General features: G+C 48.9%; 7 protein-coding genes across 7 annotated transcripts; 3 read left to right on the top strand and 4 right to left on the bottom strand.

Moving 5' to 3' along the window:
• Positions 1-312: 312 nt before the first annotated feature.
• HO133_006653 (uncharacterized protein) lies at positions 313-1,211 on the bottom strand (the record flags this gene model as incomplete). The annotated part of the gene is made up of 5 exons (XM_037297551.1): positions 313-366; positions 420-597; positions 673-928; positions 985-1,032; positions 1,166-1,211. 5 exons carry the CDS (start codon positions 1,209-1,211, stop codon positions 313-315), a joined length of 582 nt encoding a protein of 193 aa, XP_037147261.1.
• A 457-nt stretch (positions 1,212-1,668) lies between these two features.
• Positions 1,669-2,662, bottom strand: HO133_006652 (uncharacterized protein; the record flags this gene model as incomplete). Its single annotated transcript, XM_037297550.1, has 3 exons — positions 1,669-1,976; positions 2,044-2,506; positions 2,588-2,662. The coding sequence occupies 3 exons, from the start codon at positions 2,660-2,662 to the stop codon at positions 1,669-1,671; spliced, it is 846 nt and encodes a 281-aa protein (XP_037147260.1).
• Positions 2,663-4,509: 1,847 nt separating this feature from the next.
• On the top strand, positions 4,510-5,448 carry HO133_006651 (uncharacterized protein; the record flags this gene model as incomplete). Its single annotated transcript, XM_037297549.1, has 3 exons — positions 4,510-4,573; positions 4,637-5,349; positions 5,413-5,448. The coding sequence occupies 3 exons, from the start codon at positions 4,510-4,512 to the stop codon at positions 5,446-5,448; spliced, it is 813 nt and encodes a 270-aa protein (XP_037147259.1).
• A 5,542-nt stretch (positions 5,449-10,990) lies between these two features.
• On the top strand, positions 10,991-12,422 carry HO133_006650 (uncharacterized protein; the record flags this gene model as incomplete). Its single annotated transcript, XM_037297548.1, has 5 exons — positions 10,991-11,291; positions 11,350-11,444; positions 11,502-11,593; positions 11,650-12,142; positions 12,219-12,422. The coding sequence occupies 5 exons, from the start codon at positions 10,991-10,993 to the stop codon at positions 12,420-12,422; spliced, it is 1,185 nt and encodes a 394-aa protein (XP_037147258.1).
• Positions 12,423-12,520: 98 nt separating this feature from the next.
• On the bottom strand, positions 12,521-13,268 carry HO133_006649 (uncharacterized protein; the record flags this gene model as incomplete). The annotated part of the gene is made up of 3 exons (XM_037297547.1): positions 12,521-12,874; positions 12,935-13,190; positions 13,261-13,268. The coding sequence occupies 3 exons, from the start codon at positions 13,266-13,268 to the stop codon at positions 12,521-12,523; spliced, it is 618 nt and encodes a 205-aa protein (XP_037147257.1).
• Positions 13,269-16,405: 3,137 nt separating this feature from the next.
• On the top strand, positions 16,406-17,424 carry HO133_006648 (uncharacterized protein; the record flags this gene model as incomplete). Its single annotated transcript, XM_037297546.1, has 2 exons — positions 16,406-16,451; positions 16,505-17,424. 2 exons carry the CDS (start codon positions 16,406-16,408, stop codon positions 17,422-17,424), a joined length of 966 nt encoding a protein of 321 aa, XP_037147256.1.
• A 251-nt stretch (positions 17,425-17,675) lies between these two features.
• HO133_006647 (uncharacterized protein) lies at positions 17,676-18,785 on the bottom strand (the record flags this gene model as incomplete). The annotated part of the gene is made up of 3 exons (XM_037297545.1): positions 17,676-18,145; positions 18,302-18,539; positions 18,627-18,785. 3 exons carry the CDS (start codon positions 18,783-18,785, stop codon positions 17,676-17,678), a joined length of 867 nt encoding a protein of 288 aa, XP_037147255.1.
• Positions 18,786-18,976: the final 191 nt, after the last annotated feature.

Below are 18,976 nucleotides of genomic sequence, written 5' to 3'. Positions count from 1 at the left end.
AGAATAACTATTCTAAATGTATATGAGACTACTGAATGCACACATTATCCAATAGGTGTCTCTACAGTGGTTTGACGTGGAGAATGAGGCATACGAGCACAGCGGGAGTCAATCATTATAGTTGATAGTCGAGCTGGTGCGCCATGGAATTACTGGAATTCTTATAGCACGATGTTCGTTGCACTTGTGGAGGAAGGGCAAGATCTTTAAGCTTGAAAACTTGAGACAGTCGTGCTATGCTGCTATGAAGCATGGACCAGATGCTCCCCATCATTCGAGCGCTTGTCACATCCACTACCCCACTAGATTTCCTTATGATGCATCCTCGATGTTCCCTCGCTCCGAGACGTAAAGACCATCCAAGAACTGATGTAACGTTAAGTATGGGTGTTCACAATCAAGTAGCGAAACTGGCTTACCTTGCGGATATCCTTATTCTTGACCCGGCATATCTGTTGTATGTCCGCCGCGCTCTGAGAGACATTCTCTAACGAGTTGCCTGTGAGCTGGAGTTCGTCTTTCTGATTTTTTGATGCTTCCACATCAACGCCTGGTAACATGGTGACTCGTCGAATGATCTTCTCGCCAATGAAGTTTCTGAATAGCCAAATGCGTCAGTCTAACAACACTAACACCACCGTCCTCGCCATATACCCCAAGGGTACAACATACCGGATCTCCACATCGTATAGGCCAGTCTCAGAATTTTTTTCGATGTTCACGTTGATGGGGAAATGCGCGTAGACGTATCGCATCTTGTACTTGAAGCCCTTCGTGACCCCAATGATCAAGTTGTTGATGAGGCTCTTGACTGTGCGCAGTGTGGCGACATTTTTGCGAGCGCCGTGGTGTAGTTCGATGGTGATTATGTTTCTTGATGGGTGGGAGAAGCAGACGGAGAGATGGGACATATCTTTAACGAGCTTGCCTGCGATGCGTAAGACACGATATTTCGACCCGACCTTTCTGGCCCCCATGGCATACCTCGAGGACCGTCCACACTGACTATCCTGGATCTGATTTGTACCTTAACTGCTCAGCTGTCAGCGTTGTCCTTCAGTGGTTCTCGAAACTGTGCGTAACGCTATGCCCGTCTTCAAGGCTTCGGCGAAGCCTGGAGGAATTCCTGTTCTGCGCAGACGGATTCATTTGGAGAAAGCCTCACCATTGGCCGGTATGTTCAGCGTCTCTTCAGAGTGTATGTACCTCATCTTGTTTGGTGGCTGAGGGTTGTCAGAGAATGGCTTTCATGATCTTGGGGTACTGCCGAATTTTGTCAATTTGTGGGCTTGCTCGCTTAGGGTCTTGGCACGGCGCTAATTACCCGCGGTGCCAAAGGTTTTGCTGGCAAAGCGCTCGCCGCTCGAGTCGATGACTCGGTTTGGCAACTCAGAAATCCCAAAATATATACTATCAATGAACATATGAGCGAATTCCATTCAACCTCCGGTTGATTTAAAATTGCAAAATGCTATTCTATCAATGCAATGAACACAGAACGCTGGGTATCCCAATGTTGAACCAAAAACATCACCAAAGCACTTGTACCCAAACTGAGCCGTGCTCTCGAAACACCCCCCAAGACGTTGTCCGCCGAAATGCCGCTTTCCCAACCCTTTCTGTGTAATTATGCCAAATTATCTGCGCCGGGAGCAGAGATGTTAAACCTTATTGCTCTTCCGTGAGCTTAGCCTCCATAATTCTTTTGCCTGCCATTCCCTTCACTTTCTCAACCAAACCTCCTCCAGCGTCTAAAGCCTCGATATCGTCACCGCCACCAATACTCCTGCCACTGACAAGCACATTAGGTACCGTCCGCCTTCCGGTGCTTTTCGCAAGTGCAGCTTGCAGACCCGGGCCCAGGGGATGGGTGTCAAGCTCGACGACATAGGGAGCAGGGACGATAGTATACTTCTCCAGCAGTATCCGTTTAGCTTTGGCGGAGAAGGGACAGTAAGATTTGCTGAAGATGATTACTAGATATCACAGTTTAGCCATTGTCATCTTATCCCATTTTGGCGCACGGTATCGCTTTGGACGTACTCGGGCCCTTTTTCAGAATCGAGTTCAACTCCATTTCTACTTCATGGTCCTCTTTGCTCTCCACCTTTTCTTCTTTCTCTACCTTCTTTCCCGCCGGATACTTCTCTTTTTCTCTGTCCACCGCCATCGGAGCCTCTTTCCCCGAGTGCAGGTCTTTGGTCTCTCCGCCCTTCAACATCGTTTTCCTTCCAGCTACACTCTTTGCGTCATCATCGGCTTTTCTCCCAGTGGGATTGTCACTGTTCTGTTCCTCCGCATAGGCCGGGGGTTTCACCTCAATGGGCTTTCCATCTTCGTTGCTCGCGGCGATGGGTTTCTGAGGAGTGGTGGGGGCGACTGGTTCCTGCGCTTTGGCTGCATCTTTTATGTCTTGTAATTTTTGAGCTACTTCTTGATCCGACGCTTGCTTCTTGTCAAGGGCGGCAACTGTGCGACTGTAGAAGTCTTGGGACGATGAGTCATTCTGGGCATGCGAGCACGTAGATTAGCAAATCTCTCACCCCAGCGCGATTTGCAAGTGTGAAAGTGGCACGTCAAGACGCACCGAGAGATACAGAATGGTGCAGACGGCGATTGCGAGGGCTATGGCCAGCACTTTCACACGGCGTGTAGACGGCATGTTCAAGGGGCGGCGCTCCAAAGAGCCGCAACTCTGGCCCTTCTCCAAAAATGTCCAATCCGGATTAGGGCTAGAGATAGGGTGCTGTTTAGAGAGGTTTTATGCAGGGACGTATGGTATACGTTTCTGGTAGGATGGGCTCTGATGATAGCAAAAGCGAAGCAGATTGATGAGATGTATGTCTGCAAAAGTAGTCTTACAGTAAGGCTGCAATAACGATAGCCAGGAGAGTATTAGATATAAGAACCAACGTGGACCTTGGGAGCAAGGTGTATAGTTGATGTCTGGAAGACTGTTGGGAGTCCAGAGTGCGTCGTGAGTCGAGACTGCCCGAGGGGCCATGCAATTGGCAACTCGCAACGGGTGAACTTGGCCGAGGCCAGCACGGCGCGGAAAGTCTAAATTTCCCCGGATCTACAGAAAAGGGAATGGGCCAGGAACAAGGTACTGAGATCGTAAACAATCCTACGAGCAATCGTTGCGGAAGGAAATGAATCCTTGGCGGCCACATCTCCAAGATGCGCGATTAAGTGAATCCCCTCTGAGAAAGAGAAGAGCAACCTCAAATGGAATTTTGGCTACTTTTCTGCGTCACTGTTACATTGCCCTCTATACGTTTCAATTATACTATCGCATCGAGCCATCACGCCTAAATTAATGCGAGGGTATCAACCAGATGACCCTGCCGTATCCACTCAAACATGTTCGTTGAGCGACCAACATGGTCTTTATTGCTGGACGGACACCGCGAACTTACCTCGGACTTTGGGGCTTGCCCTCCAACTTTAGACAACCCTGATCAGGACCTTTATCGTTGACCCGGCATTAATGGAGGATCCTCACTTCTGTCGCCGCTGAGATAAATCATTGAAATCAGTTATGAACCTTTGCTGGGGATCCATAGAAAGCAGCAGGAGCCTGCCCACTTGGCTATGCGCATGTACCAGCAGTAACAGGCGGTATGACAGCTGCAAAGCACCTGAGAAGCGTGGGTTGCGGATTCAATAAGACGAGATGGCAGTAGTACCGGTGTATAAAGAAGAGGCAATGCTGAAGGCCCTTAGGTGCAATTTCGCAGTAGAGCGAGAGGCGTACTGCAAATATCGCCAAGGCTGATATGTCTCTCCTCGCGATTGAGTTAGCTGCAGCTTGGTGTGGCAGCGAGCTTGCAGAATAGTAGAAACACACGGCAGAACGCTGCTTAAGATGTCTATCTGGCAGAAATCAAATTCTGCAGGAAATATGATCTGGTAGAAAATAATCGCTGTAGGATATATATGAGCTCGTTGTGCTCGAGGGTCTCAATCTATCTGGATCATGATCAAACCTGCAAAGTAATAGAGTACAGAAATACTAAAAGGCAGAGAAAAGGCACTTGAAAGATATGATGGTCCGATTGAGTAGCATAAAAACAGATAGCAGAATCTTGAATTCTAAGACAGACCAGACACTATTCCCACGGGTGGCACGATTGTCTAGAGAAACGGAGAGACTGGGTCCGCACGCAAGCAGGTGGCATTGATTTCAGACATCTCATGTCATTGGCGGATTCTCTTCCAGGCGCGTTGTTGTGAAAGCTACGGCAATCTCGTCATACTGTTGCGGCCATCTAAAGCTCGTCAGACCCTCGGACGCTGACGTCCTCCCTGGCATCTTCCGCCTCCGCAGGAGGAAGGTTGGGCGAGGAAATTGAAAACCAAGTCAACACACCAGCCGATGCCTTCCTGTAAGATAATGTACTGGTCTCAATGTCTCCTTTCCGCTATGTATTTGCTTCTCTAACTTTGTGTCGCATCGGTCGTACCGAGCTGCATCATGTTCCATGGAGACTCGCATCGCACAATCACATGGTGAAGGTCCGGTCATCCTCCATGGATGTCTCACAATCAAGGCTCTACAGCTCGAATCTCAGTATTTACCGCCCTCCTCACATCTGGAGATGATCTCAAAGCCGATTCTGACCGCGGTGTGCAGCGTCGTCTTCGTCAAGCCTCCGACGTGCCCGTGTCCGTCGGATCTTTACAATCTCCGCCTTCTCTATCTTCTTTACATCCGCAGGCTTCCTCCTTGCCACGGCGCCGGCCATCGCATCAATCGTCGCTCTCATATCAGCTCCCACAGATGCAGATTCCGTGGCCTTATACCACACAGCTGATGACGTTGCCGCTGGGATCAACGAATACATCAACAGCCATCCATTGTCTCGATCCCTACGTGCGAATTCAGCTTGGACAGAGTCGCGGCCGCATTTGCGGTACCCGGAGTCCCAACGCAAGCATAGCTTAACAGCAGCCACATTGATTGGCCCTGGCAGAATACCGGTTCCGCCACTAGTCTTTCTCGAGGAGGGCAAGAGTCTTCTATCTATATCATATCTCAGCACAGATCTTTGCGGACACGTTGGTATAATTCACGGAGGCTTGCTAGCGACACTGTTGGATGAGGGACTTGCGAGATGTGGATTTTCAGCGCTGCCGAACAAGATTGGGGTAACCGCGAATCTGAATATCAATTATCGTAATCCGGCACCTGCAGGGTCATACGTGGTACTGAAAGCAGAAATGACGAAGGTTGAAGGCAGGAAAGTTTGGGTGAAGGGAAGGATAGAGCTGCTAGGAGACACAGTAGAGCCCGGAAAACTGCTGGTCGAGGCTGAAGGCTTGTTCATCGAGCCAAAATATGCAAAAGTACGTGCTCTACCCACCGTTGACAGCTTCTGCACTTGGGATATACTGCTCACAGAGTTTTAGTCATTACCAAAATTGTTCGCGAATCAAAACAAATGACCAGTATTTCAATAGCTAAGTGCCTGAAGTGAGGCGTCAGGTTTCATGGAAACAGCCATGCTTCAACATCGGCTGCGGTTATCAATCCGACCCGGCTGCGAAGAGTCTTGGAAGCAACAGTGGTATGACAAATGTCCTGGTGATCCATCCAATAGTGTTGGGCCCTCTGCACGGGTATGAACATCATCGATCTTGGGCTGGAGCACAAACCACATTGCAGTTTAACAGCGCAACTCTGAGGATCCACTTCCCAAACCCTAGAACCCCGAAGATGCAACGATGACAGGTGTCTATGATGCTAAAAGGCAGCAACTGTCACGCTAGGTTTCCTGTTGAGAGCACTTTGTTTTCAGCAGAAGGGCTCCGTGAAGCGAGCCAAAGATTATAGATACTCTAGAGTCCGCAGATACTATGCACTTCCAGAGGCATAGACAGGAAACTGCCTAAACAAAGATCCCAGACTTCATGCTCGTTACCTCAAAAGCGTTCCTCACCCCACGAACATTCGCTTTCAAAGCGACCTTGAAATGATGTTGCGCTCGGAAAAGAAGTTTACACTTCGTCAAGAGGACGGACATATGCCCCGACTTCACCCCGGTTACAGATGAAGGTGAGTTGCCGCGGTAAATCGCGCGACTCGGGTGAGACCATGGAGTAAGGTCTCAAAAAAGGCCATACAGTCCCCCTTTGTACACTGCGAAAGGTCTTCTCTTCTGATCATATCGCAACAACAGCTGACGTTGCTGGGCATAACGGAAGCATTTACGGGAATCAATTCGATCCTACCTTTTCCATATTTCCTGTATCACCATACTGGTCCTCCTTGTAGTTTCGGCATCCGGTTTCTCAACGGTCTTGGAGTCGAATATATCCCACAGTCGGCGAAAGTCATCTGCAGTGACCTTCTTCCTCCTGCCTATCTCCCCACTTCCTATTCCTGGGTCGGATAAGGATGTCACAGGGCCGGTGCTTCGGCTACCTTACCTAAGTCTCGGTATTCGAGTAAGGCTGTGGGCCGGAGTAGGCAGTCAAAAGTAAGGTAGCAACAAAACCGTCCGGTTTGAATTGACCACTTTTTCCTCGATGAAAACTCAGAGAAAGTTCGAAATCTCAGCCTACCGTACTCTGTCGAGCTTGACGACCTCTCCAAATCGGGTCTGCGTGTTTCCCTGATTTTCGCTACATAATCTCTTCATCCCACACACACAACACAAAAGAGAAAAAAATCCAACACAGAATCTTCACTTGTCCAACTTTCTGCACAACCCCTATCATCTGCAATGGATTCTTCAAAGATTCCAGTCAAGCTTGTGAAGGTGACTAGAGTGCTTGGCCGTACAGGTGCATACTCAACTTTAAAACAGCTGTGGTCTGTATTTACATAATACTCAGGTTCTCGTGGCGGCGTAATTCAAGTCCGTGTCGAATTCGTGACGCGCAGTATTATCAGGAATGTTAAGGGATCTGGTATGTTACAATCCTCAATGTAGAACAAGATACTGATTAGCTTTAGTCCGTGAATGAAAAGCACCGAAGAGCAAGACTTCACTGCTCTTTCTTTTCTTCGTCGACAGATTTCTTCATAGCCCAAGCTAAGCACGCCTTGATGGTCATGGGCTATTCTTCTTGCTTCGCCAACAAGTCCATGGAGAGGGACTATGCTCCCCGCACTACCACTGTACAGGTTGGTAGAATTACCATCGTCATCCGGAGTATGCGAGACTCCAAGGTACCATGATATTTGCTCGCCAATGGACCCAGGATTCTCGAAGTTGATCCGTTGAAGATGATCTAGCATATCCCACGTCTAATCACCTCTTCCAAACAGATACTGAATTTCACATGGTAGAACTTTAGGATGCGTAAGTAGTCCGACCAATCGTTTCCTGGACTCGTCACGAGCATTCGCGAAGATAACTAAAAACAATCCTACAGAAGTAGCTTGATGTCGCTTCCATGATCGAATAGCAAGCGTTAGAACCGCTATGTTAGTTATGATTTCAAGGTACCATTTTTGAAAGCGTTGAATGGTGCTCGGTCTCCGTGTATTCGTAGAACGGCTAGAGGTGGAACGCAGGCCAGTCTATCTCCGTAACTGCAAATTTTTGACTTACCAAATTGATCATTCTCATTCCTATCTAATGACGGTCAAGATATTGGCTTCATTCTCAGTTAATTCGAAATAGAGTGGTTCGGCCTCAGTAATGGCCTTTCTCATAAGCGACTCAGCCGCCTGGTCATTGTTCATATCAATATTCTGAAACTAATCCCAAGTGCCTGTCAAATCTTCAGCACCTTCGCTTTCAGACCCGGCAAGTTCCTCGTCTTCGTTACTCGCTCTGTCCACACTAGTCTCATAATCCATTGACCAACAACTTCGCTGTCTTCGTTGGACTGAGAATCGGGTTGTACCTGAGAGTCTTCTGCTACAATTTCTTCGTCAGAAGCATGCTCTATTTTCACGGACTGCATCGAAGTGCCAAATGCTTGCCAGACGGATTGACTCTATGTCATAATAGAGGGGATCTGTTTGATCTAGCATTCCGTATTCTACAAATTCTCCCATTCCTCTAATCCCTGTGGTGGCACAGAACACCCCAAGTAGGAGCGCTCCAGCATCTTTGACCCGTCAACCCTTCGCGAACGTGAGAGGAAACTCATGGAATCGATTCGGCAAATAGCCTTTCGGGCAGATAGTGGCAAAGAGATGTTTCAGTTTTTTTTGAAACCGCATAAGGTTCTTTCAAGGCGGACTAACACAGCAATGCAATAGGTTGCCGTCAGCGAACAGACTGCTAACGATGTCGATTCCTGGATTCGGGTCGGCAAGATGTAGACCGTTGTCGAGGCTGTGTCTCTGAATTCGAAATAGTCTTTGATGCGCTGGACAAAGCATGGGCTCTTGGGATCACGGGCCCAAGCAGTCACCATCACCGGAGGTAACACGGACAGATTTTCGTTATCGGGCGCGGCCATCTTCATGATTCGGTACATCGTTATGGCGCTAAGCGTTTTTCCTGGAAGGACCGACATGAGATCTTCGACTGTAAGTATGTAGAGCTCTTCTTCAGACCAACCAAACTGGACTTTCCCTCTACCACGCATCAATATGATTAGGTCGATGCAAGCATCTGCAACACAACACCCACTCTCAATTGCCTTCATTAGCGGATCAAATATACTGCGATGTTCCTCGGCTATGTCCCAAATAAGCTGAAGAGATCGGTCCGTTGTGCATTGTCTTTGACCAATTGCCACTCGTTGGAATCTTTTTAGCCTCCAGACCGTGACGCGAGACTGCAATACTCAAGAGAGGGCGGATGTGTGTGTTGCGATGATAGATACTTTTGCAGTCTTCGGGTGGATGAATTCCAGTCCTCAATGTATTGCTTGTATGGAATGCTAGCCGTTTCAGGTATAAGCTGCTTCAAATGGCCCAGATACAGAGGCCAGTCCCTATACCTCCGTCGAAATAAGAGTTACCTTGCAGGCAGTGCATTGAATGCAATCCATACATACATTGAATGCTGCGACGCAGCTTATCGGGCGCGCATCAGCTTTGGAAGCGAAGTAAACTGAGGTACTGAGGTGAACCGCGTGGACTGTCTACAGTAGGTCCTTTTGGAGTTCAACCAAACTGTAGCACTGCATTCTGGATCGGCCTGTGTAATAAACCTACTTCCCTCAAGTAAGATTAAGTATGCTGCTAGAGTGGTCGCTTAGAACGCTTCCGGAGACCAAGAATCTCGGTCCTAAATTGTTCATAAGCCAGGTATTGCAGTACGTGTAAGCACCGTTCGGCCATTCACGAGGGCACTTGATAGGGCGCTGTCGAATGATCGCATGACACTCCCTTAGTCAATGACGGAACACTTAGCGTATCCAGATCACGGCCTTTATCGAAGGCTCTTCGCCACTGCTCCTCACAACAGCGGAGCTTTTGAAGCAGGATAGCACAGACTTTAGTTCTATCCTGAGGCAATGAAAATTGTGCAAGGCATTCTCTTCGATAGTGAATGCCGCATCTTGCTACTCCTTCCAGAGACGCCATCGTTTCAGCCTCTGCTTCCCCGAGCCAGTCACTAAAGGAAAGCCTGAGGCCATGAAGGAACTCGAGACCCGTGCAGCTCGACAACCTCTCAGAATTCCGGAACTTTTCCGTTTTTATAAGGAGCGTTCTCTCAATTCTCCGCATGCGTTGAATCGACTGGACATTTCTGTCCTGCTGCCACTGAAGGAGTGACGCGGAAGGGGTCAACTCTTTGCTAAGGCACAGTTTGCCTTTAGAGGCTGAATCCTGCGTAATGTAACCTTTCTCGGGGACCTCAGGAAAGATAAAACCATTGCTTGCTGCTTGCACGTTGTGGCAAACCAGTCCTTGGTCTCTTTCTCCAGTCAGCCGGGCTTGGGACCCCGTACTAACACACCGCGCGCACTGAAATGAAGCTGAGACTTGCAGGACAGGCAAATTACTCCTTGCAATTTAGAGTACTGCACAGCACAAGCCATGTCGTACGCATGCCCTTCGCCTCCGTGCAGGTCTTGCAGGCATGATTCCCAATACAATCGCTGTGTTCCTTCTTAAGTCCTACGCACCGGCGATGTTGCTGCCCTTTACAACCACCACAGCCGATCGTCCAATCCTCATCGCGCCAACCACAGAAGCAATGCAGCCCCACGGAATGATCAAATTCACGGTCGCGGTCTTTTCGGATAGCCTCAAACTGTTGACCAAAGCTACTGTCAACCATAAACGCTGGATGCGAATTGAGCTGTCGTTGCGAGAGACGAGTAGGGCGTATATAGCTGCGCAATGTAGCCTCGCCTTCAACCTTGGTCTCGAAGTCGCTCTCTTCCACAAGTGTCTCTAGACTACTTGTCCTTGATGTTATCCGACCGCGCTTCGATAGCCTAAGGCAAATTAATTAGCTACCTTACTCCAAAGCGATTTTGCGCCGTCACCTTCAGTGTTCGTAAAATTATACCTATCGCTTTCTGATCCCAGGCTTTCAAGTTTTCGCAGATCCAATGTTTTCTGCCTTTGTCGCAGATCGCAGAGGGTTTGTAAGGGCACTTTTACGATACATGTGAAGCAATGAGGGTATCGGACACGGAACCTCAAAAAAGGAGCAGAAAACGGCTACATGGAAGCCGAAAACAGAGTCGTGGAAAACCCCGGCTGCTCATTACCCCTCACCCAAGCGCTGGTGGGAGCAAATTGGGTAAGAAGGAGGAGGGACACTAGAATAGAGGTACATATAGGCAAGTCGTGGGTGGAAGCCATTTTCTACCTCCTGTGAATAGAGTAGGTGCAACGTTCGGAGCACCATTGCTCACCCCACGTTATGTCCGTCACCCAAATTAGGCACCCCTGTCACCCGAGCTCGGGTGCTAGGGCGGCGAGCTCTAGGTGATTGCGAACCGAGCCTGGGGCTCTTCTAGTGCCAAGAGTCGTGGGTGGCAAGCTCATGAAACTCCAAAATCCACCCCCTCTGCCGATGATTCTAATTTCTTACCCAAATCTTAACTTTCTGGTCATAAGATGTCAAAAGGTCTCAAGTACCTTTTGGTTTCATTACCAACCTCAATCTCTCCCAGTAATGACCACGACGAAGCTCTCACAGCTTTACGATCAGCTGTGACAACTGACTACGCGACCGTCTTCCCTTTCCAGATACCTGAATTCAAAATTGGTACTCTAGATGCTCTAGTACAACAGGCGGATGACTTGGCCAAGTTGGCGCAAGGTTGCGAGGCTGTAGTGGGCAAGGTGGGAGACTCGCTGAGAAATATACTAGAGGGCGATGAGGAGAAGATCTCACAGCAGAAAACTGTCAATGACAGTAGGAGAATGCGATACCGAACCCGAACCCTTACTACAGCTGCTGACGTGGGAGTCAGAGCCTGCCGAACAATATCTGAAGTCCTTTCATTGGAACAAAGTCAAATACCGAGCAGACAAACCCCTGGGTGAAGTCGTTGTTACGCTTCAGAAGGTACCTGGAAATTACAATAAACGAATGAGCTCTCTTTAATACTGATCTTGCATACAGGAGATCTCCAGCATCGACAACGACGTCAAGAACAAGTACAACCAGTATAATCAGGTCAAGACCTCTCTCACCACATTACAAAGAAAGCAGACGTAAAGTTCCCTTTTCCGCTTCCGAGCCAGGTAGAGAGAATGACAACTTCTTGTAGTGGCAACCTTTCCAATAAATCTCTTACAGCAATCGTCGACCCTTCCCTTGTGATTCAGAATTCCGAGTACCTCGAAACCCACCTAATTGCTGTGCCCAACACGATCACCAAAGATTTTCTCAAGACTTATGAGACCATATCACCAATGATCGTGCCCCGCTCCGCTCAATTGATAGATGCAGATGACGAGTTCACTCTTTACGCCGTTACGACATTCAAAAAACATAGTTCAGAATTCGTCCATAAATGCAGGGAAAGCAAGTGGACACCAAGAGACTTCAAGTACAAGGAGGGTGGGAAGGAAGAGGAGCAGAAGGAAGTAGAACGCGTGGGAAAGGATGAGAGGAAAGTCTGGGGTGAGGCATTGAGATTAGGGAGGACGGCATGGGGCGAAGCTGTGATGGCTTGGGTCCATGTGCTTGCTCTGAGAGTGTTCGTTGAAACAGTGCTCCGTTATGGGCTGCCTTTACAATTCGTTTGTGGACTACTTCGGGTATGTCAAGTTCCAGCGCTTCTTTCCAATACACCAGATCCCGTATTGTACGCCACTGACGCTCAGTTGTCAATAGACCACACCTAAGCTGGCAAAGAAAGCGCGAAGCTCACTGGACGTTTCATACTCATACCTGGCGGGCAACGCCTTCGGTCGAGATAAGAAAGGCAGAGTTGCCAAAGATGATTCTGCGACTTCGGCAGACATGCAAGCAGCTGGGCACATGGGCAATGATGGAGACTATGCGGCGTACGTTTGCTATGAGTTTGAGATTCAATAGGTTTAAGTGGTTGCCGTGGCGTAAATAACATCCAAGAGCTTGTTCTCTATGCACCGCAAGGTACCCGGCATCTTGACCGATAAGCTGTCTTCGTTTGCTTAGGTCTTGTCTCCTCTGGCTAGCAACCCCTTCTCCTCTAGATACTTGACTATCTGCACTACTGCCTCTTCTACTCCCGTCTCCCCACTCTTGACCACGATTTCCGCATCCTGTGGTTCTTCATACGGTGCGCTCACGCCTGTAAATTCTTTGATCTCTCCTTTCCTTGCTTTTGCATATAGTCCTTTCGGATCTCGCGACTCAGCCACGGAGAGAGGAACGTGAACATATACTTCTATGAAAGGGATCGATCGAGAGACATGCAGAGTCCGGGCTAGAGCGCGATCGGACCGATATGGTGAGATAAAAGAGGTTAGGGCGACAGTGCAGGAATCTGAAAAAAGGAGTGCGACCTTGAAATGACAAGACCCTCAGTACTACAACCGAGACTGTACTGACTTAGGGTAAAGTACCTCAGCAATTCTCCTAATGTTCTCTCCCCGATCTGTCTCGCTGAAACCCAAGTCCTTGTTCAATCCAAATCGTACATTGTCCCCGTCAAGTCGGTAGGCGGCCAGCCCCAGGTGCAGGAGGTGCTGCTCTAAAGCGATGGCAATAGTAGATTTACCACTGGCGGAGAGACCAGTGAACCACAACGTGAAACCTTTCTGGCCACGAAGGGTGGTGCGCTCCTGGTGCGTGACGGACGAAGGGTGCCACGTTATGTTGCTGACGAAGGCCAAAGAATTAGCTTGGATTGGGAAGGTTGCCTCATAAAAAGGTGGCTGCGCACACCTACGTAGCCATTGTGGTTTTCAAATAGCAGATGGGCAGAAAAGAAACCTGTCTTAACTCCTCTCGTGTGGAAGAGTGGCCCCGGTAGCAGTCGTTCCTGGACAACGGAGAAAAATTCCCGTTGTACAGAGGTCTGCACCGAAAGTCCTGCACCCGCCAAGACTCTTGCGCTCAGACTTCGGATAACGCCCCACCTAAAGGGCTACCTGGACAATACGTCTGGAGTTCTTCGGAATCGCACCTAGCCCTAGCCAGGTTTCGGGGCTTAATGCCCCTATCAAGCCAAAAGAAGTACCTAAAGTCCCATCCATGCGCTGTGAGAAGATATTTCTAGGCTTCCCCTCTATAGGGCCGCTTTCCGAAAGTAGGGTTAGGGCTGCACTAGTGCGGGTGCAGGACTTTCGGTGCAGACCTCTGTAGGGCTGAGTGAGAGGTTGTGCGACCTCTGCACCATTTCTCTATCTGTACTCTGTAATGCTCACAAAACTGCAGAGCACCCACTTTCCGTTCCACCTAGACATCACGTTTTGACGGCAGGTCTTATGGTCCCCGTCATAGTTGTTGATAACCGGAGACCTACACCGCCCTGAAACATCATCCATCCTCGTTGCCTCTGGCATCTTCAGCATGATGCCTTTGTCCTTTAACCAACCGATCAAGCACAGCGGTCCAAATTGCTGGTATGTTGGATCATTGGTGTGTGAAAGGATCAAAACCAATCAGCCTGAGGATGCAACTGCTGCCTGGGAAGAGGATGACTGCACCCGATCTGCGCAAGCCAAATGACGGTGACATCGCCTCACTATCTTGTTTGGAGCTTCAGGTGTAATATAATAGTGTATGAAGGAGGGACCTTATCGGTGTCTGGAAGATTGGCAGACAGGATTTCTGCAAAGTAAAAGATTGGAATACCGACATAGAGTCAAAGGAAAATACGATCCATTTCGTCAAAAAGATCGCACCCCACATACCTACGCTGGAGGTTATTCACGCTTGGATGGAAGGGGATGGGTCATTTCCAATTTGAGGCGAATTGAAGGATCTACATTAAGTGATGCCTGGATATCCTTATCGCCTTCTCAGCGCGTCTCAGTCATCAGAAACGTTGCAATGTATTGCGACCTCCTGGCCAAGAATATGTCTCCGATACTGAGGAGCGTAACGGGGAAGCCTGTTCTTGAGCCTTATCGAATAGTATCCGATTCTGAGCTTTTAGGTCCTTTTACGCACGAGGAGTGCATGGGACATGTCTCGGCCCCCTCGGCTGACTGTTCAATGCTGAGAGGAGACTTCCATTTCTATCATCCAGACCTTGGACCAGGGAACATCATTGTGTCTGATGATGGAAATATAGTAGGTATCCTACATTGGGAGTCTGCCGGCTATTACCCTGATTTTTGGATTGCCACTAAGCCCTCTGTTTCCCCTGACCTTGATTTTCTGTCTCTCAGTAGCAAACTTTGAAGATTTCGAGTGGAGAAAACGCTTGAGGATGGAGCTTGAAACGTGGGGATTACCGCAAGCCTCGGGCTGGTTCATGAAATGGGGAGCAAATCGGACAGGGGACTAGAATCCAAGGCTTGATGATCTAAAGCTAAAGCTCAAGGCATTTGGAACCGTCACCGCACGCTCATCTGGAGTAAAGAAGCATCATTACATATCAAGTTTGAAGCCGAAAAATCTGTTGAGTGGAGAACCAGAAAGGCCATAGTCAGCAACACGGACCATAGGATGTGGAGTGTTTGGTGGTAGTCTACTGAGACTACAGGCTACCTCAAGGTTCCGAAGCATCCCTGCTAAATTAGATTCGCTCTAGTCTTCAGTTTCGGGGGTCTGGAATCGTAGGTTACGCGATGAAAGAAATGTCCAGGTAGAATGATGCACGCTGAGCCCTGAGGATACGTATAACTCGAGAGCATTGCCCTCACAACTTGACAAAGACATATCAATTATACTTTAGGAATCACTGAGCAGTCTAGGCTGTAGGTCCGAGCGAACAGGCCGAGAAGATCTAGGAAAACGAACAAGGAACTAAGGGATTCAGGCTGACAGCAGGGAGCGAAGCGAGCGAGGTTGTTATAAAATCTTGATCCCATCGTCGCCGCTTTTCTAGTAGACACACAAACGCTCTGCGCCTATCCAAGCCGGTCTAACCACTGCAGATCCACTACGAACTAAGGACCTGCTGACCTGGCTGCCTTGGTGCGAGAGAGGAAAGTGATATGTATCTTTCCTGCTACAATACCTATAACTTACATTTTGTATGGCATAGCACGGGCACTTCCTGACCTCTTACCAGCTCTTAATGTTCCCTCATATTTAGAGTGTTCAATAGCTGTCCAAGCTGCTTTCGCGCAATATCCGTGTGACTGCAACTGTCGAAGCCAGCACCAAATCCCATGCATCTGTAACGACTGCAATGGTGATAGCCTTCTTGCGCGATCCGGCATCTGCTTCACTGGCAATTGCTGAGGCTGCAGTACCACCCGCGGTGGCATTTCTGAGGGCGAAACCCCTACTGACGCTGGACTGGTTGTTTAACACTCTTGCATCCTAATCCTGCTAGGAGAGGCGCCCCGTTCAGCGGCCATTCATGGTGCCCAGCGACCTCAAAGGGGCTTATTAGCTGCCACTGACCCACTGACCTTCCTTTCTTCCAGTTGAAACGGATTGGAACCAATAAACCTCTCGTGTGATGGAATGCTATGCCGATTAACTACTATCCTTGATTTGCCTAATGCTTGAACCCGTAGACTCAACGACTCTCGTGGCTCTCATAATTCACTATTGATCGTATTTCTTTGCACGATATGTGTGGAGCAGCGTTCCTCGCGCCCGATACGATTATGTGCACCTTGGCATATTGTGCGAAACATTTAACACCTGATGGAAGAGAATCATGCTCGCGATGTTTGACACATCAAGTGTGGGTGTTGTTGGTCAGTACACAACACATTTGTCTTTTGTCACTTTCAACCAGACGCTCAAATCTTCACTCACCTTACCTGGTCAGGAACTTGTCAAATAAAATCAGAGTCCAAAAAAGTCCGACCTTCAACTCTAAGAACGCACTCTACATTGTTGGTTTAGATGTACGACCTTTTAAGCTCAGCACAAGAGCTGGTTACTGGACCCTGGCTTCTGGCGCAATGGTCGGCAATCTCGAAGGTCTGATTCAGGCCATCGTTGGCAAAGGTCAGTCTAGAGCGCACAGTGTCTACTCAGCCGCCGGATTAATGCATCTGCAGGTCTCTATGAGCAGTACACACAGCGTCAAATAGCGGGCGAGGTATATGCAAGATCCCACTTGGCATGTGGTCAAAGATACGCCCAAACGCCTCAAATACAGGCCCTGCCACATGCTTCGTTGTTACGTGCCTCGCCTACGTTATGCAGGAGTGACGCAACCGACACTCCACCAACAGATGTTTCTGCCCCCAAGAGCGCATCAACTACATCATCTTCGAAGAGTCGACCGTCATCAACCAACACATTGGGACGGAGTCCACTCCTGAGACCGATCGAGCCCGCCTTGATGCCAGAGTACAATATCGTACATAAACACTGTTCCCAAATTACTGGGGATCTCGAATCTGGTAACCCGTATATCATGCAATCTTATGAGTACGGTCCTCTCGACATCGGCCCTGCTATAGGGTTCCAAGCCCCGACAACCCATCGGCCAATCCGTGCCCCCCCACGAAAAGTCACTGACTTGGAAAGCTTACCACCCTTGAGCTCAGAAGTAGCGGCAGAAATCGCACGTAGTGTGAAGGTTCGAGAGCAAGCAGGCGTATTTGCAGATATTCGAGAAGCGCAGGAAAAGGAGTCCGAAAACCAAAGAAGAGCCAATCGAGCAGCACAATTGAGGGTACCACCCTATGTAGCTCATATCCTCACATCTTACAGTGCCGAAGACCTTGAAGCCGCTCTCTTATCAGAGCCACTACAGGGACCTCTCATACGACCAGAACGTAAGCAACTTCGAGCACAGCGTGATCGGTACCTGGGACAGGCGGGAAACCACGCTGGTGACACACTCAAGCAAGGACACGTTCGGTGGGCACCTGAGCCGGCATCACAGCGACGACGAGACTCAACGTTTTTAGAAAAGAAGAGTCATGGCGGCAAACAGACCAATTTACGGGATGGGAGCAGAGATTTCTGAGTTGGGAGGGTTGGGAAATTCGAATGTATACAACAAGTGGAGGGAGTCCAAATCTTTCGAGCGTTTAGACGGTTTCAACGATCCATATTCGAGAAGATACCCTAGGGCGGCGTTCGGCAGTTGCGCTTAAATGAAAAACATGCTAGTTCAGCGAAGACCGAGTTCGAATAGTCCCAGACTCGAAATAATAAAGATGATACTAACCGTGCATGAGAAGGAGAGGAAGAAGAGCGAGATTGAGTGACCTTTGATCATATTCTAGAAACCTCAAACCTCAGGCCCCTATCTCCTAAATCTAGCTTGATGTTCCCATCATTCTTCCCGTACCGCCCAAAGTCCTCATCCTTTTCTAACCACACTTTCACATCCCATAATGACCCCGTCGCCTTACCTACCTGCTTCCACATCTCCTTCCAGCTCTCCTCGTTGTGTCTGAACATAGTTGCCTTTGAGTTCGTTCGATGCTCATACTCTCCAGAATTGACGTTCCCTCTTTGCCTTCCCAAAATGAGTGAGCCTTCGACTGGCTTTAACAAGCGCACAACTCGCTCCGTCATGCCAACTTGATCCTCCCAATTGAAGAGATGAAAGAAGCTCGCTGCGTAGATGATGTCAACCTTGCCATCAAACTCTCTGAATGTCGAACCAGTAGTCTCATCGAATATATCTCCGATTAAGAACCTGCTCTTCAGCGTGTCTCTATCACGGAAAAGATCGTATCCTACGCAGATTTCCGAGTCAACATGGCTTCTTGAGGCGAGAACGCAATTCGCAAGGTAGGGTTGGGCAATAACAAGAGGATCCAGCTCTCGAGACGGGGTCCTTCGATCCCGGTATCGGTACGAATTAGGAAGCAGTCAATCCAAACTGTGCTTACCAAGATCTACAAATTCCGGCCTCAAATCTGCCCCGAAAACGTTCTCGCTCGGTGCTCCGTCGGACACGAGCTTGCGGATATCCTGTGCAAAGCAGCAGCCGAGGTCTAAAAGAAGGTGGTTGGATTCCTTGAGACGACGGAGGATGGTCGGATAGAGGGGAGAAAGGGAAATCGAGAGATCAAGGAAACGGCATTGGCCTATGCAGGGATAAGGAAATATGTTCCAAGCGCGATCTCTCTAACGGCAAAGGTTAGCCTCCGGCGTCTTGCTTCGTATGTAGGACGGTTCGCATGCACAAGTCTACATAAAGACGGTCAAACTCACAATTTCCGCAATGTGTGGGACTACTGCGTCTGGAGGTATCCTACTATAGTTCTCAAAGAGCCGTCGAGCCGGCTCACTGATCTCTCCTATGTCCGCTTTATACCAATGCACGTCCCTCCCACGAGCTTTGATCTGCGGATCGACCTCTGGTGGAGCCATGGATAGTGAGTGAGTTTTAAGGATGGATTACAGAGGAAAGAGAGCAGAGGATGTTGCTTTTTTTTGAGAAATATAACCAAGTCCTGACCCCTAGAGACGAAGGAAAATTGGGGTACAGTACCTTGAGTCTAGGGTACAGTAATTCCGCAATCATGAAATACACTTGTGGATATCTTACGCCCCTCGCCCGG

Source organism: Letharia lupina (assembly GCF_014066315.1).
Source record: "Letharia lupina isolate WasteWater1 chromosome Unknown contig_25, whole genome shotgun sequence".
NCBI classification, from domain to species: Eukaryota; Fungi; Ascomycota; class Lecanoromycetes; order Lecanorales; family Parmeliaceae; genus Letharia; species Letharia lupina.
The sequence above is the reverse complement of the archived record's forward strand: the minus strand, read 5'-3'. Positions and strand labels throughout refer to the sequence as shown.